General features: G+C 35.8%; 1 protein-coding gene across 1 annotated transcript in view; it reads right to left on the reverse strand.

The window, feature by feature from the left end:
• ric8b (RIC8 guanine nucleotide exchange factor B) overlaps positions 1 to 26,377 on the reverse strand; it is an 86,507-nt gene that overhangs the window by 29,697 nt on the left and 30,433 nt on the right. Inside the window, exons 4-7 of the mRNA XM_039761632.1 lie at positions 21,275 to 21,425; positions 10,002 to 10,097; positions 4,637 to 4,781; positions 1,078 to 1,222 (exon numbers count right to left, since the gene is read on the reverse strand). Of these exons, the coding sequence (XP_039617566.1) occupies positions 1,078 to 1,222; positions 4,637 to 4,781; positions 10,002 to 10,097; positions 21,275 to 21,425 (537 nt within the window). The remainder of the gene's footprint in view (positions 1 to 1,077; positions 1,223 to 4,636; positions 4,782 to 10,001; positions 10,098 to 21,274; positions 21,426 to 26,377) is intronic.

Below are 26,377 nucleotides of genomic sequence, written 5' to 3' on the forward strand. Positions count from 1 at the left end.
AGAGCAGTTTTTGGGATTTTTTTTAACCTTGCATTCATTTTGGTTGTGTGTTACTCCTAAGACTCTATGCTGCAACAACTTGTATTTTGCATGTGTTTTGCACATCACCTCCATGATCAGCATTTTTAATTGTTAATTTGGACAGTTTTTTCTAATCCAGTGCTGTGCTTTTTTGGTTAATGGGTATACTGTATGCACATTCTGAAGCCTACTCCAACGCCCTGAAAGTATCATTTTGCTACTGATTCTGTTCTGTTTCACTCTTTAACTTCTGATCTCTGATTTGAGGTTGTAATACCATTAAGCATTCATCACTTTACACATAATGGGAAGTAATTGCCATATTTCTGATTTTCCTTTTATTATCCCTAACATTATTTAGGGACAACCATAGAACACTCCCTGAGTCTACCTACACAGGTGTTTAGCCCCATCTACAAGTTAGCAAGGTTCATCCACTTACCCACCAAAGTGCCACAAACAATTCCAATCTTAACTCCCATTGCCTTTCTTTCTGTCTCTCTCTAATCTGGCCCCTGTGATCTGATACACTCAAGGAGACTAGAATAGGGAAACCACTACAGTTTTCTGTCTAGTGGCCCCTGGTGTTGTTATACTCTTCAGCCATCAGGCTCTTTTAAAAGCTACATGCCCTCAGTCTTTGTTATCCTGTACTGACTTGAAGGTCAGATAGCATTTTCTCCCTATATGGCCTTCCTCTGTTCCTATGAGGAAGGCCAAGCATTCCCAGCAACTGCTGGATCACTTCTCTAGTGCAATAGGAGAACATTGCTGTACTGGTGCCCTTCACTTTCTACCTCCTAATGCCATCCCCTAGCCTGTCCGATTCAAACCATGGACATAATGGGTATACTGCCAACCAGGGGGTCCAGGCATGATGACATACATCATATCTGCCAGTTCATTCTTCACTCTCCTTTTCTGGAGACTTGATGGGCCCAACATCTGCCCTACCACCTTTTCTTGTCTAGTTCTCCCTGTCACTGATAACACCAATCAAATAATTTAAAAAAAAAGTTTTGATATAAATTGTGGTAATATTACAAGAGAACTTACAAGGGTTTTGCAGATTTGTACTCCTCTGTATCAGAATCTTCATCTTCAGAGTACTGCCCATCTCCTCGTCCTCCAGCTAGTAGTCCACGAGCTGCTAGAAGCCCAGCTGCGTTTCCATAGCCAGTGTATTTTAACAAATTATCCACTAAAACAAAATGTATAATATAACAAAAAATTAATATTAATAAGATAAATAATAGATATATGTAAGTTAAACTTATTGAACACAGAGATGATTTTAGAAAAGTAAAAATATACAGTAGCTTAATGCATTTATTAGCATAGAATTGTTCTGGGTTGAAGACTTTCATTTTCTTTTTTTTTCGGATTTCTTTATATCTACTGACTGTCAACAACAGGTATAACATTTAGTATTCACAGATCTTTGTTTTTTGCAACACATAACAAAGGCAGAAACAGTAGTTTTAAATATCATTTTAAAGTGGTCTGTCCCTTTGAGTATCATTAAGACCATGCAACAATACAAAGCACTTTAATTGTATTTCTGTTAGCCCAGTAACAATACTAGTAGGGTGTTGTACTGTGTTTGCCATTATGTATGCAATGAGACGTCAAGCATCATGCCTGAAGAAGTGGCCCAAGTTGCCTTGAAAGCTTGTATATTGTAATCCTTTTAGTTAGCCAATAAAAGGTGTCATTTTGCTTGACTTCTTATTGCACCCAGTAACAATACAATATTATAAATAATAACACAAGTTAAAGGACTAAGACAACTTGAATATACAGATGTTCAGTTTTTTGATATTCAGTACCTCATTGAATAATATACAAAAAAAAGTACATTTAGTGTGTAGAAGCACATCCTGAACTGGCAAACCCACTTCTGACAAAACAAAGGCAAGAAAGTGCTTTCAGCTTACCAGTACAACGCCTATCAAAGATGGAAGCACATATAGCACAAGATAGTCACTCTAGCACAGCAGTGTCAAACTCGAGGCCTGCAGACCTGAACTGGCCCTGAGCCCTTATTAAGGCCGTGTACTTCAGCAATATTCATGTTACATACAGCTTGCAATGATGCTTATTTTTCTCAAAGACCATCATTAACATGCATTTCATATATAGGTTCTAGGTTTATATAATTTACATTTATACCTAACATTTAAATGTGTTTCCTTGTGAATCTGCACAACACAGCTCCTGGCAGCAACTAACCTGTATTTGTAAAGGAAACTAGCTTCTCATAATGACCTAACCAAAAAAAAGTAAAAAGAAGGTGACATGCCACACTGCCATAAAGAATTTTAGGGTTTTAGTATGACGCCAGAGATGTGACAGTCTTGTAACAGAGATGCTAGCTCAATTTCATACAAACTGCTGCACTCACTTTTTGAAGCTGCACAGGTGTCGGAGCTGACTACAGGTCCTTCCACTGCATACCTGAATGCTGCCATCACCTCACATGATTCTCTTATCTTATCCACAGTCTTGATTGTTGGGAAGGAAAAGCAGTTACACTTCAGCAATTACAACAACGTTGTAGTTTTTGACCAACTCTAAATATGGTCTGTGCTACATATTCTTTTCAATATGCCGGAATAATGTTAGCGCAAATTGATGTTCTTTAGCAACAAATTCTTGCCAGTGTGCAGACTGCCATTCGGTTTAATGCACCGACCGTGCCATTGTTTACAGGTGGTCTTCCAAATCCAAGGGTGCAACATACTAGACTTCACAGTGGCACTCTTTACGCTATATGCCCTTCTTTATTTTCTTCAGGTAAAAATCACTTTTACTTATGTTTTAGCACTGTTTCCCTTTCAACAAAATGTAGATTTTGGATTCATACATAGTTTCATAGTTTTTTGTTCATTTTTGTAAGCACACTAGACTAGAAGAATAGTTTCTGTGATTGTTATAAATCCTCAAAATATGAGGAATCAAAATACAGCAAGGCTGGATTTGTCCCTAATTGATGAATTTGTCAGCATACTAATTACAACCTTAGCATTTCTTAAATAGTACAGTATACTTAACTATATGTACTGTATATTACATCTGTCTTATATTACTGTAATTGCTGTTGTTATTCTATCTTAGCATTAGCAAAAGTAATTTGTGAAATTAGTGAAAATTATATATAAACCATAACATAAAATGCAGCAGTCAAGTGTATGTATCCTTTATAGTTAATTATATTATTATTGATATTACTTACTTTTAAAACTGGTCTTCTGTTTGTAAAATGGAACTACCATCAATCAATTAACCTATTTATTATGGTGCTATACTTATATATTATTTGTATGTACACATTTTGTAAAGAAAATATTCTCTGTTTTAAAATCCCAAGTCAAAGTTGCATCACTTTATCTTTGATCTGTAGTATAGTGCTAGTTTTGTTTGGCATCATTTATTAAAAATGGGGCAACAGAAGCTCTAGAGTTGACCCTGGGGCTGACACCCTTTTTTCACTTGATGCTGATTTTGGTCCTCTGGCTGCTGTCTTTCTAATCCACTCACATATACAAAAAGCTGATAAAGAGAGAACACAGTTTAAGAGAAAAAATATATGATTATGATGAGATATGTACCTGTATTCCTTGTTTGTAAAGAAAAATGGGTAGGAGTTGTTTGTTGATATTTTCCTGACCGCATTGGATATATAAAGTATTATTTTTGGCCCTCTATAAAACTGAGTTTGACTCTGTTTTTTAAGTTTATACAGAACCTCTCAAGATTAAAAATAATGACGTTTATTTAGCTCTTTTCTTTATGGACCTGGTTTATGGATGTAAATGAGAAAAATTATTTACATTGACTAGTTGATGAATGCTATTGATTTTTAATCCTTTACTTGTTGTGGAAACAAGGGATCCCATTCAAAACCTTTACAGTCAAAATGGAAATGGGACAAGGCATGTCAAGACTGTAAATCAGACTCAAAGCAATCTGAAGTGTACAAGGCCAGCATGTTTATGAGCACCACTGTAAAAATATCACTGATGCTATGAAGTAAGCAGTTTGGCAGAGGAGGGCTAGATTAGAAACTTCAGCCTGCAGGCTGATTCCTCACTATTCATAAAATGTGTCACTACAAGTAGGTCACTGCCTGGTCACCATTGGTGCACTGCTGTCCAGTTTTCCACTTACATGTTAATGATGTGTATTCCTGGTGAAATTTTGAAACCTGGACCATTATAAGTGATATGATCTGGCCTCTCTGATGTTACATTTCTAAACCCAATTAATCCACCTAAGAGTCACATGGCAGTCAACTGGAATAAGCAGTATTAATACTGGATGGGTAAATGGATATGTAGTTCTATGGTATGGTTTCAATTAAAAAGACAAAACTAAGATTTGGTCCATTTCAACATTCGATGCATGAAAAATAAGGTTTGCAATCCTCCCAGGATATTTATAGCTATTTTATAAAATTTTAGCTGTTTTAGGCTATTTTTATTACTTTCTACAAGTTGTTCACTATTTTAACCAACGCGTATTAATAAAATACACATATACCTACAACCATTAAACAGTTGACATGACTCACTTGAGCTGAAATTAACATTTTATATTTATTATTAGTACTCACCACTTTCTTTGCAAAGCACAAACAAAAATTCTGCAGCACTCTGCTTTACTCCAGTGTCCACATGTGTCATAAGACGAACAAGCTTATTCCGCACAGTCGTTCCTACTTCTGGACGATTTTTCACATCCTTTAATGGTGGTAAAACCTTTCAAACATTTAATATATAATCACTACAAAACATTGTAATAACTAAAAAGTACAAGTTCTACACATTAACTTGCTGTGAAATAATACACAATTAAAAAAACTCAATTTTTTTGCATTAAAACGTTTTTCAAGGCTCAACCAAACCTTTTAAGCAAGAGGTTCCTGTTAAAAATCATGTTGTTTATTACCTTAAATTATTTTCCAAAGTCTATTTATTGGCAACAGTATAGATACATTTTACTCCCTAAGAAGTTAAGTATCTGTCTACTACTACTGCGCAAAATGACTCATGACCAGGGGTACAGGAAGCACACTATTGCATTGATTGTGCATCACTTCCATTGTTTTGAGAAACCAACGTAACAGAAAATGCTTTACAGATGTTTGGAAAGTTTACCAGGCCTGATAACTACTGACCTTAGTGTGTTCTAAATGAATATAAAGTGATCAAGAAATATTTACAAAATGTACATAGTCACAAGTAAATTCTGCAAACTGAAACATTATATAAAAATTTATATTACAGGTGCCAGCAGTAAACACTGGCATTGGGAGATCAAAATGCCATTTACTAATATACAGCACAATGGACAAGATGAAGAATTGGCATGTCCTGGTATACAGGGAACTCGGATGCTTGGTGACAATGCTAAAGACATTCTTATAAATACTACTCTGATACATTAACATTCCTTTAGCAATGTAATATTTTTCTTCTCCAAACTTCTGCATTCTAACTCAATGTTTTCCATTTCTAATTTACAAAGTTATCTTGCTGTCAGGAGACTGAAGATTAGTGTCACTAAAGAAATTAGACAGGGCTCACATAAACACATAAATCTACTAGTTTGGTCTAAGATGAGATATTACTTTATAAACTAGTCCAAAAAGCAAAAACAGATAAAATTTAAACTGAGAAAGCTTTCTAACAAACAAAAGGCAAAGTACCCAAGCTAATCCAATTTTACCCTCATTTAACAGAGCTACTCATTTTTCTGTTTGTTTTTTTTTACAAATTTCATTGTTGTCATGCATTATTTTATTGCTTTCATTTCTAAAATTGTTCTTTGCTTCATAAAGAAATTAAATTTCCTGGCATTTACAGTGGTGTTTCCTTGAGAAATTGCATCAGTACTCCACCAAGACAAATTATCATTACAGCTGGTTTAGTCTACTTTTTAGTATCTTTTAAATCCACAAGATGGAGTAGAGAGCTTTGTGAGAAATCCAGCATGTGCACACTGTTGCGTATGTTAAGAGGAGACAATGCAGTCCACCAAGTTGGTTTGGTTAGCTAATAGTGAAGTTGTTTAAGTAATGTGATTAAAATTGTTGTAAGAGATACTTTCCTTCTGCACTCTACTATTGGCTTCCACTTCTATTACTGTAACATAGAAGAACACCCACAATGGCATCATTAAGCACTGCCCATGTCCTACTTTTTCTTCCCTAGAAACTCCCTGCGTTACTTTATATTACGTTTGCTGGACTCCTCAGTCTAAAGAGAGCAAAATAAATTCATAAAGAATTGGAACATTTTCAAAATTTAGCAAACACTTGGAAAATGCAATTTAATGCAGAAGGCTTTTTCCATCCAAGCTCTTCTACTGAAACCGTTATAGCCAGAGGAGAAAAGTATCTTTGAGCCACCCAACATTAATGGATTCATGCTAATACCACAAAGTAACCTGAAGAACATGACCGAAGCACTCATTTCTGAACAACCAAAACTTGTTCTCATTTGGTGAAATTGTGACACTTTTGATTATGATAGGCCTGCGACGATACGTGATCTTCTCAGAAGTTCTTGAAAGACATTTTAAAGACCCGCGAGACTAAAGAGACTGGCCACGGAGCATCTCGCGGGGACTGTAAACATGAGACTTGGTGCCAAATGACTGTCCCAGGGCCGTCTTGTGGGGATGTGGAACATAAGAGTCTTGCAAGACACGCCCTTCTTATCAAATAATAGCACGGACAGCCAGCAAAACATTCAGTCATGTAGAGTCACGTAGCACACACAGATCCTGTGCTCTCAGCAAAGAAGAGCGAGCAGCGCGGAGAAAAGAGACCCAAGGCATGATACATATGCAGAGAAAGGTACAGAATATGAAAGCAGTAACAGTCAAAAGTATTTTAGCGTCCCAGCCAAGCTGAAACCTTTTTGTTTTAAGCGACTATTCAGTCCGTTCGAGGAAGGGCAGAGTACAGCACAGAAGACTGATAGCTGGGTGCTGATTAATGCGGTAAGGGAGAGGCAAGACCCGTGGGAAGAGGGGTTGAAGAGGATGCTAGAAAATTTGTGTTTGGGGTTACGCAGTCGGCGATTGTTGAAGTAGAACTTTTGTGACACGTTATTATGTCAGTCGCTACAGTATCAAAAAAAAGATAGTACAGATCGCATTGACGCAAACAAAAGGAAATTAGTTTAAGTCAGAGAATTTCAAAAACAGGGTTTAACTCACATGCATTTATTGGTTACTAAAATTATTAACTGCTGATGATGTTGATTGTTTTGTCTGTGCCGAAATTCCAAACAGAGAAACCTATCCTAAATTATGGTACAAAGTCATTAAACACAAGTCTCACAGACCTCATTTAAAAGATTCAGCATATTGGGACACAAAAGATTCCAAATATTGTTTTTACAGAAGTTCTAAAATAAAAGTGAAACTAATGAAATAGCAACAATTCAAAGAAAAAAAAAGTGTGTATCTGGAAAAACAAACATGGGGGTTGGCGAGAGAAATGAGCTGGGGGTAGAGCTCCCTAGTAATAATAATAATAATAATAATTGTTTTCATTTATATAATCTCACTACTCAATGCGCTCAGCAATTGCAGGTTAAGGGCCTTGCTCAAGGGCCCAACAGAGCAGTCCTTTTTGGCATTTACAGGATTCAAACCGGCAACCTTCCAATTGCCAGTGCAGATTCCTAGCCTCAGAGCCACCACTCCACCACTTGTTGTGGTGATTGTTACATGAGTCTCCCAAAGGAATGAAAGTAAATGAAGACTTAACCTATTTCCAACCAACGATATAACATTATCTCACTCTACTTAGAAACAATGAAATCAGCAACCAGAATATTCAACTGAATTTCTCAAAGAACTGAGGTTCTAGCCAGTACATGGAAAAATACCAAGAGCAAGTTCAAGCAGCTCATGAAACCAAAATTACTAAATTGATTAGATGTGAAAGAAAAATGTAAGCTTTCCTATGAGAATGATGCCTATCCCAACCACTATATGGGTACAAGGCAAGAACATTCCTGGATAGGGCAACAGCCCATCACAGGGTGAATTGCACAGGCTTGATTCAGGCCAATTCACGTAATTTACCATTACAAGTGAACGCAGTTTGTTTGTTGCTATATTACCTAAAACCAGTGGAATGCTACAGTACTATATCATACTGCAATGTTGTAAAAATATATACACCCTTGTGTTCCTTGTATTTCACTGAAAAAAAGACATTAAAAGATGTATAATTACTTTAAAAATTGTCCTCATCACATTCAATAGTTTAGTGTGATTTATATTAGGATCACCATAATGTACAGTGGTGTGAAAAACTATTTGCCCCCTTCCTGATTTCTTATTCTTTTGCATGTTTGTCACACAAAATGTTTCTGATCATCAAACACATTTAACCATTAGTCAAATATAACACAAGTAAACACAAAGTGCAGTTTTTAAATGATGGTTTTTATTATTTAGGGAGAAAAAAAAATCCAAACCTACATGGCCCTGTGTGAAAAAGTAATTGCCCCCTGAACTTAATAACTGGTTGGGCCACCCTTAGCAGCAATAACTGCAATCAAGCGTTTGCGATAACTTGCAATGAGTCTTTCACAGCGCTCTGGAGGAATTTTGGCCCACTCATCTTTGCAGAATTGTTGTAATTCAGCTTTATTTGAGGGTTTTCTAGCATGAACCGCCTTTTTAAGATCATGCCATAGCATCTCAATTGGGTTCAGGTCAGGACTTTGACTAGGCCACTCCAAAGTCTTCATTTTGTTTTTCTTCAGCAATTTGCTGGTGTGTTTTGGGTCATTGTCCTGTTGCAGCACCCAAGATCGCTTCAGCTTGAGTTGACGAACAGATGGCCGGAAATTCTCCTTCAGGATTTTTTGGTAGACAGTAGAATTCATGGTTCCATCTATCACAGCAAGCCTTCCGGGTCCTGAAGCAGCAAAACAACACCAGACCATCACACTACCACCACCATATTTTACTGTTGGTATGATGTTCTTTTTCTGAAATGCTGTGTTCCTTTTACGCCAGATGTAACGGGACATTTGCCTTCCAAAAAGTTCAACTTTTGTCTCATGAGTCCACAAGGTATTTTCCCAAAAGTCTTGGCAATCATTGAGATGTTTCTTAGCAAAATTGAGACGAGCCCTAATGTTCTTTTTGCTTAACAGTGGTTTGCGTCTTGGAAATCTGCCATGCAGGCCGTTTTTGCCCAGTCTCTTTCTTATGGTGGAGTCGTGAACACTGACCTTAATTGAGGCAAGTGAGGCCTGCAGTTCTTAAGACGTTGTCCTGGGGTCTTTTGTGATCTCTCGGATGAGTCGTCTCTGGGCTCTTGGGGTAATTTTGGTCGGCCGGCCACTCCTGGGAAGGTTCACCACCGTTCCATGTTTTTGCCATTTGTGGATAATGGCTCTTACTGTGGTTCGCTGGAGTCCCAAAGCTTTAGAAATGGCTTTATAACCTTTACCAGACTGATAGATCTCAATTACCTCTGTTCTCATTTGTTCCTGAATTTCTTTGGATCTTGGCATGATGTCTAGCTTTTGAGGTGCTTTTGGTCTACTTCTCTGTGTCAGGCAGCTCCTATTTAAGTGATTTCTTGATTGAAACAGGTGTGGCAGTAATCAGGCCTGGGGGTGGCTACGGAAATTGAACTCAGGTGTGATACACCACAGTTAGGTGATTTTTAACAAGGGGGCAATTACTTTTTCACACAGGGCCATGTAGGTTTGGATTTTTTTTTCTCCCTAAATAATAAAAACTATCATTTAAAAACTGCATTTTGTGTTTACTTGTGTTATACTTGACTAATGGTTAAATGTGTTTGATGATCAGAAACATTTTGTGTGACAAACATGCAAAAGAATAAGAAATCAGGAAGGGGGCACATAGTTTTTCACACCACTGTACACAAAAATGGGGCACAAAATAAACAAATAAGCACTTTTACATATTCTTACCTGAGCTTTTATGTATTTCCTGACTTCTCTGTAATGTCTTGAAATTTCAGTCATGAGACTAAACACTGGAGTGAGTCCTTCTCTATAATTTTCACCCTTATTTTTAGTGGGAAAAGATTAAACATTATTTAGTTAACAAATCAATTCGCAAACACTAAGTTTATAAAATATTAGACAGTGCAATTATTAACACAAATGCAAATACTCCTATATTCATATATTAATTGTGATAAGAACTGCTTCTGCTTTAGGTCATATGAAAAAGTAAATATTCCATATTTCATTTCTATGGCTTCAAATATGAACCATAACCTTTATATTTAACAAACATAAGTATACTGTAAGTTTCCAAATCTAGCTTGATAGGTTTTCCTCAAATCATGTGGAATTTATGGTCTTTATATAATATATATTAGTTTAACTCAAAAGGCTTATTGTAGTGAAGACAGCTATACATATAAACTCACTATTTAACAAATACATTCAGTCCTTCTTATCCACAGGTTTCACATCTGTGGATTTAACCAAATGCAGATGAAAAATATTTGGGGAAAAAAAAAAACTCCAGAAAGTTACAAACAGCAAAACTTCAATTTACTGCATGCTGAGCACAAAGCTGAATCCATGTGAATAAAGTGATCTGTAAGCATACCCTGCTGTAGCGGCTTATAAAAGTAAACGTAAAACTCCTATATGGCAGCCATTTGCTGATCCACCATACTCCTCTTCTGGGGCCTCATGTATAAATGGTGCACACGCACAAAAATTTTGCGTACAAATGTTTCCACGCTCAAATCACGATGTATAAAACCTAAACTTAGCGCAAAGCCATGCACATTTCGAGATTAAAGATGACATTTCGTGCTTTTTTCCCCACTGTGTGCCTGTTTTTTTTTTCTCTGTTCCCTAATAAGCGTTCATATGACACTCAGACGGTGGGCTATGACTTGCTTTTTCACAGCAACTTTGAAATCTGACAACTTTTTTATTTCGGGCAATGTGTGACTTTGTGAACTTGAGCTTTTGAGTTTCTCCGACACTCTATGTCACTCGATCAACTTCCTTTTGTTGTTTATACCACTTTTTAAACCAACAAATAGTATGTTTTTCCTTGCCTCCACTTGGTTTTCGCTGAAATTCTTCTATTTTCCCCCGTGCTTTTGCCATTGTCTTTTCACAGAAGGCTGATCATAAGGGCTATTTATGCTGATTTGCATATTCAAAGAGGCGTAATTCTTACTTTTCACGCTGACCAGGATTTATAGAGCGGAAGAATGTGGAGGTGGGCGTTCGCACAGATTTATGCATCTGGATATTTTTTGTGCATATAAACATTTCTGCTTTTGTGCTTATGCCATGTTATAGTGTGAATGCTACGCACAGCGTTATGCATGAGGTCCCTGTTGGCTAGCTCTTCTCAAGCACCCTTGCTCTACTATGTAGTTCAGTCAACCCTGTTCACTGGCAATTACCAACTTTATAAAAGGAAACCTCTTTCTTGCTCACCTATGCTATTTTTGTTTTCTGAGCACTACCATTCACTAAGGTGGGAAATGTTTTCCATCTTTACACTTCCCACAATACTGCAGCTCTTAAACAAAACACAAAAGGCATACACATATTCTGGAACATGAAAAGGAAAGACTACTAAACAATCACTAACCAAAAAGTTAAACTGAAATTGCACTTCCTTAATTTGTAGCTCCCTCCCAAGACAATGAAAGTGAGTCTGTCCATTACCCCGCAGGCACTTGACCAGGGCACTGGCTTTAAACTCCAGTAAGGTTATGTAGATATTGGCAGAGTTGTGGAAAATGTTGTGCAGGCTAGAAACAGCTTGGCCTCACAGAGAATACATGTAGTTAATCAGTTCACTGTTCATTAAATACTAAAGTTTTAACCAACAAAACCGTTATTATTGACAGGAACACATGCACACATAGTGGCAAGTACTTTCCCATGTTTCTTTAAACAAAAGCAAATCAGTTTGAAATCCTACCTGTAAGGTGCTGGGAGGCCTGTGGCATCACACTGTGGGCACCCTACATTTCTGTGAAAAAATGGCTCCTAAAAAGCAATAAATTGATCAAAACAATTCCTCAAAGCTTAACAGTTGGTTTTAGTTTTAATCACTTTTGCTAAAGAAGCTACACTGCAGTCCCCTTCATTTACTCACCCATGTTAATAAACAACAGGGCAGTCTTACAAAGATAATTTTCTTGACTGGTGTTCCTCCATTACTAAAAGCTGCTTCCATTTTAGTCAAGATATCAAATAAAGGCGATGCTTAACTGAAATAGGCTTCAAGGAACTCAAATTTGTTCAAAATTGTCCATTAGTCAATAAAACAACTGAACTCAAACAGTTTCCACAATAGAAAAACACCAAATCTGAACAGTGGATGACTGAACATATACCAAGCTTACATTATTTTACGTTTTAAAAGTTTCCTTTTTAATCAAGTGCCTGTAGTATATGTAGAGCCATATCCTGATTGCCTGTTATGCTTTCATAGAAAAACTCAAGATAAATAGCCTAACAAAACATGCAACGTGACATATAAATTAGAATGTAAACATATATTACTATGTGCAATAGGACACACCCCACTTGTCTAGTTGGGGAACCTCTCTCCATAGTGTATCAGGTTTAAGACCATCATGCCTGTTTGGGGGTAGGGAAGATGAAGGAGAGGTGGTGAGTTAAAGGTGTAAGGAATAAGGAATGTGACTTGGAATGTTAGGAGTATGACTGGAGAAAAGAAAAAGAGAAATAAAGTCAGTGGGAAAAGTGCTGAAAAGAAAGAGTAGAAGTATGCTGCATATAGGAGAAGAGACAGAGTGGTAAAAATGTGAGAATGCTTAGTGGGATGAGAGGAAAGCACAAGTTTTTAGGATAGGGGAGAAGTGATGGCAATGCAGGAGTTAGTTTCTCGTATTTGAAAAACAGAAAGACAAAGTGGTATAGGTGTAGAGAGTGAAGGAGCATAATGTAATTATTGAACTGACTTTTCGTATCTGACTAAAAATATATATTCTCGGCATATGCAGGACAGGTCAGCATAAGCTATCAGGAGAAACAGGAATTATAAGACAAGGGGATTGAGGTTACTTTATGAAAACGTCATTGCTATGGGTGGTGGCAACTTTGAATTGGCATGCCGGAGCCATTACTGCCAGTTATGAGGGAGCCTATGTGGGTTTTTAGCTTTGGTACTAGGAATGTTGACATCAAGAAGATTCTGGAGTTTGGTGATGCAATGAAAGTGGTAGTGTGTATGTCCATATTTAGTAAGAAGCAAAACAGGCCTGGAGCAAAACACATTACTTGTTGGTGAGGAGAGATGATCAGAGCAGGGTGAGAATGTGAAGAGGCTTGAGGTGTGAATGTGAAGGTAGAGTAACATTGATTGGCTGTAAGGCATCTTTTAGTTAGAGGAATGAAGAAGTTATGTATAAAGGCTGAAAGCCTGGAAGAAGATGGAGCACAGGGTGAGAGATTTAATTTTGCTAAAATATTTATATCAAGAACAAATGGTTTCAGAATCATCAGGTGTGAATAGCAAGTAGGTGGCAATGTGGAATGTCAGGTTGAAAACAAGAGAATTCATCTGTGTTTGGACAAAGAGATTAATGAGGTACAAGAAAACCAAGTGGAATGCTGATGTAGAGACTGCGATTAAGGAAAAGAAAAATGCCATAAGTAGTGGCAGAAACAACAACAGAAGCTGACACGTTGATCTATAAGGAACCAAAGCAACATGATAGAAAAAGCAGTTGCGCAGGTGCAATAAGCTAAGAAACATGAGTTTGCACGTGAGCTGCTAAATGAGTAAGGAAGGAGAAATGTGTTGACAATTACAAAGCAAACTGAAATAGAAAGAATTGCAAAAAAAAAGAAAAATACTGATGGGAGCATCATGACTGATGAATAAGGAGATCAAATAGGATAATGACATTCACTCTGAAAAAACGGAAAGACTAAGTTGTACATCTTTTAAAAAAGATGAAGATACAGTGCATCCGGAAAGTATTCACAGCGCATCACTTTATCCACATTTTGTTATGTTACAGCTTTATTCCAAAGTGGATTAAATTCATTTTTTTTCTCAGAATTCTACACACAACACCCCATAATGTAATTGCTGCCAAAGGTACATCGACAAAGTATTGAGCAAAAGCTGTGAATACTTATGTACATGTGATTTCTCAGTTTTTTTTATTTTTAATAAATTTGCAAAAGCCTCAAATAAACTCTGCACACGACACCCCATAATGACAACGTGAAAAAAGTTTATTTGAGGCTTTTGCAAATTTATTAAAAATAAAAAAACAGAAATCACATGTACATAAGTATTCACAGCTTTTGCTCAATACTTTGTCGATGTACCTTTGGCAGCATTTACATTATGGGGTGTTGTGTGCAGAATTCTGAGGAAAAAAATGAATTTAATCCATTTTGGAATAAGGCTGTAACATAAAATGTGGAAAAAGTGATGCGCCGTGAATACTTTCCGGATGCACTGTAAGTAAAGCCAGCAGGTCCAACTGGAGTGGTATCAGAAATCTTGAAAGGAGTTGAATTGTTGACAGACCTATGCAACATGATTGTGTGAAGGGTGAATTCAAAATAATGTCATTTAACATCTAGCATGATTTGTTTTTTCATTCTCAACATAAGCCTAATATTATAATATGCATTAGAACAGCACTACCATGGGGACTATATTAAGAGATAACTTACTGTACTAAAATTGGTAATATAAAATTTGTAAAAAGGGAATGAAAGTAACAACAATATATTTTGAAATATTACTTAATTTTTTCATTGACTCTGGACCACTGGAATATCAAAGATGTGAGTAACTATGAAAATGGACAAATCCTACACCAGAGATTATATATATTTTGGAGCCCAAAATGGAACTACTGTATAATTATATGCAAATTCTTGATTGATTTAACTTCTCTTTAGCACTTGTTGCATAGAAGACATCGAGTGGAAATACGTACAGTAGTTGTTGCTTCCAGTGTTCATTTTGTCGATAAAAAACTAAGACAAAAAATACTTGTCAACAACATTTTTTCAGTGACGAAAACGGAACGAAAACTAAATAGACGTGCCTTTAGTGACAAAAACTAAGACAACGAATGCTTTTAAAATCATTGTTGACGAAAGTGAAACAGAATGAAAATGTTACAGTCCGATGACTGGTCATTGAACAATGTGACATTCTTTGCACATCTCTATCACAAATGACATTACACAAGAAGTAATAAGGATGAATGCAGTGGTGCAATTTGTAATTGGATAACACTAGTCAGTCAGTCAGTCAGAATCCTGCTCCACTCCGCTCTGCTATGCTGGCCAACGTGATTCTTGGGTGAAAAAAGCAGTCAGACATACAGACCAAATTTAATTACAACATTAACAAAAATAAAACTAAGTGTAAGCCACGTGGAATAAAGCTCAAGGGAAAGAACGCCACAAAACCTGAAAAATTGCCTAGAGACACACCATCATGAGATTCATGCCAAGGTATGTAATATTATCTAGGTGGCGATTTGCCTGAAGCCAATACTGTTACCTCTGGCTCTAGTTCATCCTGCTTATACAATGTGTCAAGTGCAAATGGGGAAATCATGCACGATAATCGGGGAAAAAAGCCAACATACAGGATTTTGTTATTGCCAGTGTCACAAACTGAACAAAAGCCACAGAAAGGTTTGGGGCAGTCACCCGTATATTATTTCCTGGCTGCAAAATTAAATGATTTATTGTACTGAAGTGTACAGATTGGACACCAGAACAGAACTGATTTGAGATGGTCAAAATGGTAGTTTTAAAAGCAAGCAGAGGAAGTGACATCATCAGGACCAGGCGGAATTTCCTCTAACTGGTCTGCAGAGAAGTTAGATAAAGAGTCAGTGAACTCCGCCATCCCATGGTCTGGCGTGGAATTTGCCTCATTCAGGCCCTTTAGCTGCCTCCCATGTGCGACACCAGTTTTATCCCTTATTGAGTTAATTTAGAAATAGATTTGTGCAGCTTTGAGAGTGTGCTCAGATGCAAGTTGTAACTCTTTTTCACTTGTAGTGTCAGACATTTTTTACAACAGATGAAATGATGGGGGGATTAATCACATTTAATCCAGTGACCTAAACAGTCCAGATAAAGAAACAGAAGCTTCACAATTGTTCTTTGATTGCAATGAGCACATCTACAGCTGTTTGTCTGCGTATCCATCCAATTTGTAACTGGTGGATATAGTTCAGGGTTGCGGGTGAAACCACCTTGCACAGTTCCACATACACATGCGGGCACTGTGGCAGTGACGACGAGTCGTAACAATTAAACATCGAGGCAAGTTTCAAACGAAGTGGCTATTTGACTTGTCTTCATCACAGATGAAATGCAGCTGTTCCATTTGTTAATACTAAAATAAAATGTATTTAGGATTTCAGTCCTTGAAGTGCATCTCCCAATTAATACAATATGTACATGTACAGTCATGGCCAAAGGTTCTGAGAATGACACAAGTACTGTACGACACAATTAAAACATCCTCCGAGAGCAACTTTTCCCAACCATCCAAAAACAGTTTGGTGATGAACAATGACCTTTCCAGCATGATGCAGCATGGTGCCTTAAGGCACAATTGTCAACTCAGTGGTTCTTGGAACAAAACATCGAACTTTTAGGTCCATGACCAGGAAATTCCCCAGATTTTAATCCCATTGAGAACTTGAGGTCAATCTTCAAGAGGCAGGTGGACAAACAAAAACCCACAAATTCTGATAAACCCCAAGCATTGATTATGTAAGAATGGGCTGCCATCAGTCAAGATTTGGCCCAGAAGTTAAATGACAGCATGCCAGGTCAAATTGCAGAGGTCTAGAAAACGAAGGGCCAACACTGCAAATATTAAAACTTATGAAATGCTTGTAACTATACTTCAGTATACTATAGAACCATCTGACAAAATTATCTAAAAACACTGAAGGAGCAAACTTTGAAAACACAGTACTTGTGTCGTTCTCAAAGTAATTGGAGACGACTGTACAATACGGCAAAACAGCCCTGCTTCATTGCTGAATATAACACTGAAGACACTAAATTTGTGTTATTTGTTTGGTTTTCGAGGGAAAACTAATGTTTATAAGCATAACCCCTAAAATGTAAAGAATGCAGTAGAATGTTACATTACTAAATTCAATGCAGTCCCTCAGTTATGATTAATTAACTACAGGTAACTTTTGTAATTGTGGATTTGCACACAGGTTAAGCAATAATAAGTCTGATCACTCATGTCAGACACTTTGGGAACAGCACAGCAAAGGCTCTTTTATAAGTGTTCTGACATATTGCAAAAAATATATCATGTATGAAATAGGACTCGTCCATTAAATTTTACTCTTTAGTGAGTTTTCTAATAAGTTAATTGTGTAAATATACATCTTACAATAGCAAATGTTGCAAACCTGAGTGAGATTTGTTACAAAAACAGATTTTAAGGGTATTTTTAAATGTAAATATCCTAAACTATTTTGAAATTCAATAATTCAACAGTACAGATATAATAATGTTTGAATTTTTATTTTAGTGTTATTTTATACAGTACTTTTATTTGCAGGAGAAAAAATATCAGAGACTAAATTTAAAATGTACACACTATCAGATAGATCATGATGTTCTCATTCTTTATAAACCTGATTCTGAAATCAAATATCTGTTGCTTGGTCCAGCCTTTTTTGGTAAAATCTTATAGCAGCATAACTAAGGCATGCTGAAGGCCAGAAAACTGTGATGACAGACCAACAGACCAGAGCTGCCATTATCTAACCAAGAGCTTTTGGAGTAAATCCTTTTTATATCTACTCTTCATTTTATGTTAAATAATCACTACATGTGGTTTGGCTCCTTAGAGTGCATGTTAGTATAATAGTTTAGAGGTACAGTATATTCTGTGGATATTCATATTTTAAACAGGATAGATTTGACTTTTTTACAAATTTACTTTTACACAATTAAAATTAAATTTTTTGTCGACTAAAACCAACAATAACTAAATTATTAAAATGTGACTAAAACTAAAATGCAATTTATAGTCAGAAGACTAAGACTAAAACTAAATCAAGATGTATTGTCAAAGTTAACACTGGTTGCTGCCAGAGGGGTATTAACAGCTTACACAATCAAGAATAATTTTGATTATCAAAGTCAAAAGAGTTAATAATTGAATATTTTAAACAGAACATACACAAAAAACTTCAAAATAAATAAGCTAAGTCCTCAAAAATAATAAAATATATTTCAAAGTGTTGTGGAAAAGTGAATATATCAGAGCATTTTTAAACCTGCTTAATCCAATTCAGAGTTGTTCATGGACAGCTCTAGATTAGCCACGTGTCCATCTCAGGGCCTACTTAATGCACAGACTTGGCATCAACTGAAACTTACATCAGTTGCATAATGTAGCATGCCTCTACAAAGAGTATGCTTCATTTGTTCCAATATATTCTCTTCCAGAAAAATCAACGTAAAGCCAAGTCAAATTGTGATACAAGATTCAGGTAAGCTGAATGACACCTCTTTATATGTAAGCCATCATTTCTTAGTAAGTTGCCAAGAAAGTTCATATCAGTTGCACAGAATGCATACTATGGATTACCAGATAAACAGCACGTACAAATTGAGCATTACACCAGTAAGAGGAGGAACAACTTTGTTAAACTGAACAGAGGAATAAACTAAATGCATTTTTCACAAAAGTTTTCAGGAAAAAAAAAGAATGGGATGCTCTAGACCAAATAAAAAAGATAAACATGTTCAACTGTTTAAAAGCAGTCAGATGTGTGTAATGCACTAAAAACAACTTACAATGTGACAAATTACATTTTACTAACAGGAATGACAGAAATAAAATGTGTTAACTTTCAAAAAGTACACAATAATCATTTTCTATCAAATACTTCTAATCAAAGTATTACATAAATATTGGGAAGTTGCAAATGTCAAAACATTCCACAACAGGGAAACAAAAGGGATCCTAATCACAAATTTCTCTATAACAGCCTGTATGCACTGGGGAAAGGAAAATATAGTCTATAAAATCTTTCTGATTTGTTTGAACATGTGAAAAATTGGGTGATTGATCACTTAAACATGCAAGAATCTTTTGATATCAGTTGCACAACAGATGAAATGACGTTACACAATTCAAAACTAAAACGGCTTAATTTTGTTCAGATTTGAGAACCTCTGGAAATCATGACAGAAACAAACAGCTCCAGAACACATCTGAAAAACTGTATAAAATGCAAATGTTTTTTAGTAAATAACTTGCTTAACAAATATGGTATAAATTAGGTACATTTGAAAAATAAATGAAACAAAAAATGTTTTTATTTAATTTCTTTAACTGAGATGGTTAAAATGAAGAAATTAATATTTGATTAACTGCTGTAGTTACCCGACACCTGCTGGCCCCGAATTCTACTCCCCTTGTATTACTTTCAAGCTCTGTTCTACTATCTACACTATGTGCTCCTCCCTATGAATGTACACTTAAACTGTTTCCTTCTTAGTAGCACTAACTTTTCTGAGTGCTAAAAAACTGCTAAATCAAGTAAACCTTAGAAATTTTTTGGAAACTTGCTTACTGAATACTCTCCATTGCTAGTTATTTACTTACTTACTTTCCATGGTTGTCGCTCCTCACTAGACAGCTGTTTATGTACTTTGGAGATACCTCTCTTTTACTTCTTTACCTTCAAACCTGGTCTGCAGCCTATGTTGTACTTAAAATAAACGTTTTCTTCCTTATAGCTAAACATGGATGCCCTCAATCTTGACTATTACTACTAACACTGAATTTCTTCCCATTTAAGCTGTGGGTACCAGTGTGACTGGGCATGGTTTGGTGGTATCAGAATTTGCCTATGCTTTCCTTGCTTTGCATGGCACAGTTGAAAGTATAGAACATGACTATAGAAATTACTTCAATCCTTTTGATTAACAAACTATTTACTATGACTTCATGTGTAAACAATGAAACTACAAGAGAAAGGTGATTATATATACTGTATATATTAATATATATGAAAACACAATGTTGATTCACCTTGTGTCTTACATTAAAAATAGAACAAAAAAACACAAACACAAGTGTCATGGGATGTTTAGGCTAAGACTTAACCACACTCCAAAACATCATGTAGTAAGGACAGCAACAATTTCTGAAGGAGAATGACACACATAATGTGATTGCCAGCTCTCATGATATTCATTAAATGGGTTAGGCTTAAAGACTGTTCATTCAAAGAGAAAAAAAACAGTGAAAGACCAACTCCAATCAATCACTGGATGTTACCTTCCAACATGAGAAAAAACTATTTCCTTTGCAAAAGAGAAGGGGACATTAACATGCAATAACAGAATGCACATACATCCTGTGCTTTGATGGCAGCTAACTACTGGTACATACAAAGCAGTCTTCTACCTTGTGTGAATGAAAAATACTTTTAAAAATTGAAACTTATTCGTCAAACAAAGTGACTGCCTTTTCTAAAATAATTAATTCTTATATATTCCAATCCTTGAAGTATATTCAGTTCTTCAGGTGTTTCTTGCTTTCATTTTCTTTCTACCTAACTTGACTTTAACTTCAAACTGTTTATATTCTGTGTGTTAACTTATTCAGCACTTCAAAATGATTCATGCAAAAGGAGATTAACGGACACATAAATTATGATTTATTTTTATTAATTTATTTCTGTCAGCATTATACAATGTTACACTGTATTCTAAAAAGCAGTAAGAAATTGTAATACTGTACTTCTCTTCTCCTGATATTCTTACTGGTAGTCCCCGACACAATGTTCAGATTACTTTAACATGGAATACTTTACTCCAGAAAGTAACTTTTGCTGTTCTGTTTTATACAAAGGAAAAAAGATGAGTTTATTACCGTTTAAAACTATTTATTTATTTAAAGAAAAATGCCAGATAATGACATTTTTAGTTTTCATTATTTTTCCTAGTTTTAAATGCAAAGTACAAATTAACTCCCTGTCCAGGACTGTGTCCTTCCTTGGTCTAGTGCAGTCTGTATAGGCTCAAACCCAAACACCATTTAACCATGAATTGCGTTAACTCAGGTCTGAAAATGTTAATTTTCAGCCTTATACGAGGTACAATAATACAAATAAAATGGGCTGCTCATGACACAAAAAGCAGTTCAAGTTTAAAATATTGACAATTTTTCCTCTTACCTTATCAATCCTTTTTTCCATGAAATTTACCAAGACATGAATAGCATCCATATTCTTCTCATGATATTCATCCGTTTGATCACAGGTTGGAAAATCAATTAATACATTCAGACAGGTGACAGGAATGTTGCTTAGTAAATTAATAGCATTGCTAAAGAGAAAATGAAATGAGAAACAAAAAATTGTGATTTTAGTACAATGCAAAAATGAAGAAAGAAAGCCATATTACTCTGAGTGGAAATAATTTGCATTCATAATGAAAACATGTTGTAAAAAGGACTAATAAGTATTAGCGTAACAATGTTAAAGGTGTAAAAAATAAATGATTCAAAATAAAAACACCCTAACAGTTTTACTCTTTAATTCTGTCTCCATTTTAAATTTGGTATATGCAGCAACATCCTTGATTCTTCATGCTTCAGATTTTCCTTTTCAGTTATTTACTTTAAGTCACACCACAAGCCAATACTGCTATCTTGCAGTTTTCTTTACTTTTTCTTGGAACAAATAAGGTAATATGCAGTACCTACATGCTAAGGATTTAATTTAAAAAAAAAGCTTCCACCTGTTTACTTATTCTTAAAATGTAATTATGTGACCAGCTCTTTACAGTGTATTTACAGTGTTTTTTTAACACATTCCCAACTGTTTAAGATCATGCCCTTACTTTATTATATTTGGACTGTATTTTCACAAGATATCTCAGTTTTAACCTTATCTTTTGGCATGTCAGAGGACCGGGTCTTCACAAAGTGCAGTTTGCCTCACCTGCAGAGGCACAATGGGGTTGGGGGTCGGAGTGGGGAGCAGGAGAGCAATGCTATTTCTTTTTTATTCCTTATACCCTAATAACCATTACTGCCAACATAACAATATGCTCCACAGCTGTATCACCTGGCAATAATATGAAACGTATGTCAAAGCTATCATATGTAAAAATGTACTACCTTAACCTAAGACTACAAAATGTCACAAAAGTTCAGAAGCAATATTTCTATGACCAAATAGTGAACTTTGTGAGCTGTAATGTCAAGGGTCTCAATCATGAATTATAGAGAAAGAAAGTACTATCGCACTTAACAAGTCTAAATGCAAAGATAGTATTTTTACAGGAGACTCACTTATAAAGCGAGGCGCAGTTTCAGTTGCAAACAGAGTGGTCTGGCCAAATTTTTCACTCTAGCTATACAAAGGAAACCAGGGGTGTGGGAATTTTAATACACAGAACTACTCCATTTTTGTAGTGTCAGATGTAATATCTGATTCTGAAGGGTGATATGTCATGGTGACAGGCAATACACCTAATACCACAATGATTTTGGTTAATATCTATGCAGCTAACGCAGATGACAGAACTTTCTTCCAAAATGTATTTGCATCTATCCCTAATTTGAACACTCACAAAATTATAATGGCCATAGACTTTAATTGTGTTTTAAATCAAAACCTGGATAGATCCTCAGCTACAAAGGCAATAACATAATAGCATAATACTGCAAAGATAATTACGTAGTTTGTAACGGATCATAATTTATCAGACTCATGGAGGTTTTTAAATCCTAACCTAAGAGTATACTCCTTTTTCTCATCTGTACATCATTGTTACTCAAGAATTGATTATTTCCTCGTAGACAATAATTTTTTGCCCACTATCAAATCCTGTAAGTATGACGCTATTGTTATCTCTGACCATGCCTCTCTCATCATGGAGCTTAAATTACTGCGTCCTACACACTCATCTGGTAGCTAGCATCTTAAACCCCTGTTGTTAGCTGATGAGAGCTGTACAGAATTTGTATTGACGCAAATTGATTATCTTTTGAGACAAATGTATCCTCAGAGGTCTCAGCAGGTATTCTCTTGGAAACTCCGAAAGCATTTTCAAAAGGACAGATTATTTCATATCTCTCTCATAAAAATAAATTGGAAAACGAGAAAGCATCTAAGTTAATCAGCAAAATTACCAAAATAGATCTAGAATACGCCAGGTCTCCAAATTAGGCACTTTACAGAAAAATTAATTTTTTGTTTTTCTGTCCTCCCGGTCATTGGACCTTACTTTATTCTTTGTTATTTTGTATTGCCTAATCTTTATTTTTATATTTTATAAAATTTTCTTTCTTCATCTTGTAAAAAATGTGCTATATAAATAAATGTTGTTGCAAGCACAATTCAACCTTTTCACTACTAATGAAACGGAACAGGTTATTTTTAAATTGCGACATCATTATTATGAACACAGAGAGAAGACCAATAAGATTATTAACAATAAAAATATATCTTACATATCTAGAGAGTACTGTAAGTCCTTATATTCTACTCAGTTTAAAGAAGATAAGACACTATTTAATGAATTTCTTGAGTCATTACTGATACCACAGCTAGATCCTCCACTTAGTGCCGTGGAACTTTTCAAATAAGTTAGCTCCACTATTATTAGCAACATTTATAGAAGCTAAAGACAACTAAATTCTACCTCAAACGTTTCACTAAACATTACTTACTATCTTTCCTAAGAAAAATAAGGACTTACTAAATTGTGCACAAATCTTTCTTCTGAATGACATTAAGATTCTCTCCAAAGTTCTAGCCAGAAAGACTGAGACAGTGCTTCCTTCTGCAATATCACAAGACCAAACCGGATTTATTAAAGGCTGACACTTAACTTCTAACTTTCGACGTTTGTTTAATATAATGTATTCATTTATTACATCTAACACTCCAGAAATCTTACTATCTTTAGATGCAAAAATGCATTTGATATGGTTGAATGGGTTTACCACATTATATTCACCACATTGCACAAATTTAGCTGTATTCTTCAGCACGGGGACCTTGTGGGCACTGCAAGATTTCAATCCATTATGAAGTCACAACTGCCTTTAAATCATTAACAAGTTCCTCCCATGTAGTTTTGGGCTAATCTGTCACCTTTCTCATGATCATCCTCACCCCATGACGCAAGATCTTGCATGAAGCTCCAGACCAAGGGCGATTTGATGGTCATTTTATATTTCTTCCATTTCCAAATTATCGCACCTTGTCAACAACCTTCTTGCTGATGATCTTGTAGCCCATTCTAGCCTTGTGCAGGTCTACAATCTTGTCCCTGGGGTCCTTTGACAGCTCTTTGGTCTTGCCCATGGTGGTTGGAATGAAAGAAACTGATTGTGTGGACAGGTGTACTTTATACACATAACGAGCTGAGATCAGGAGTATCTGTAATTGATCATAGGCACAGAGTCAATCTGTGGGAGCCAGAATTCTGGCTGGGTTTTAGGGGATCAAATACTTATTTCACTCAATGACATGCAAATCAATTTATAATTTTTATGTAATGTGTTTTATCTGGATTTTTGGTTGATATTCTGTCTCTCTCCATTAAAATGAAACTACCATAAAAATTAGAGACTGTTCATCAAGTGAGCAAACTTACAAATGTAGGAGGGGATCAAATACTTATTTGCCCTACTGTATGCATGTATATGTGTATATGTATATGTATATATATATATACATATATGTGTATATGTATATATATATATATATATATATACACACACATACTGTACATAAATAGCATAAATAAATATGCTATTCTTGATAAATTTCAGTCGGGTTTTAGAACAAATCATAGCACAAAAACTCTCTCCTCTTAGACCTGAGTGCCGCATTTGACACCATTGATCATAATATTCTTGGAAATTGCCTTAGTCAATGGGTGGGCCTCTCTGGCAGTGTCTTAAATTGGTTTGAATCCTATCTGGCAGGGAGAAAATTCTTTGTTAGTTGTGGTAATTACAACTCAAAGACACATGATATCTGATATGGTGTTCCACAAGGCTCTATCCTGGGTCCGCTGTTATTCTCAATCTATATGCTTCCGTTAGGTCAGATTATCTCAGGGCACAACGTGAGCTACAATAGTTATGCTGATGACACACAGCTGTACTTATCAATAGCACCCGATGACCCTGATTCTCTTGATTCACTAAGACAATGTCTGTCTTGTATCTCAGAATGGATGAATAGTAACTTTCTCAAGTTAAATAAAGAAAAAATGTAAATCTTAGTGATTGGCAATAATGGATACAATGAGGTTATTAGAAATAAACTGGATACATTAGGATTAAAAGTCAAGACGGAGGTAAAAAGCTTAGGGGTAATTGTTGACTGTAATCTGAATTTTAAATCGCTTATTAATCAGATCACTAGGACAGCATTTTTTCACTTAAGAAACATAGCAAAAGTTAGACCTGTTATATCATTGAAAGATGCCAAGAAATTAGTTCACGCATTTGTTTTCAGTCGACTAGATTACTGTAACACACTCCTCTCAGGACTACCCAAGAAAGACATAAATTATTTGCAACTAGTGCAAAATGCTAACTAGGGAAAGAAAATCCGAGCACATCTCTCCAGTTTTGATGTCACTACACTGGTTACCTGTGTCATTCAAGATTGACTTTAAAATTCTGCTTATGGTTTATAAAGCCTTAAATAATCTTGCCCCATCTTATATATCGGAATGTCTAACACCTTATATTCCAAATCGTAACCTCAGATCCTCAAATGAGTGTCTCTTTAGAATTCCAAGAACAAAACTTAAAAGAAGTGGTGAGGCGACCTTCTGCTGCTATGCACCTAAAATCTGGAATAACCTGCCAATAGGAATTCGCCAGGCTAATACAGTGGAGCACTTTAAAAAACTGCTGAAAGCACATTACTTTAACATGGCCTTCTCATAACTTCACTGTAATTAAAATCCTGATACTCTGTAGATCCAACTCATTATAATAACTATTCATGGTGGCTCTAAAATCTGTACTAACCCCTACTCTCTCTCTTCTGTTTCCTTTTTCGGTATCTTTTGGTGGTGGCACATCTACTCAAAGCACCATGATGTTCCAACAATGATGGATGGATTAAAAGCCAGAAGTCTGTATGACCATCAACATCAAGTGACTCCATGAGAACCCTAACTACAAAAAGGACTATTTCATTTATGTTAGGTAGAATGCCTAGAGGGGACTGGGCGGTCCTGTAGCCTGGAACCCGTGCAAATTTTTTATTTTTTTCTCCAGCCGTCTGGAGTTTTTTTTT

The sequence above is a fragment of the Polypterus senegalus genome, chromosome 8 (assembly GCF_016835505.1).
Source record: "Polypterus senegalus isolate Bchr_013 chromosome 8, ASM1683550v1, whole genome shotgun sequence".
In the NCBI taxonomy this organism is placed as follows: domain Eukaryota; kingdom Metazoa; phylum Chordata; class Cladistia; order Polypteriformes; family Polypteridae; genus Polypterus; species Polypterus senegalus.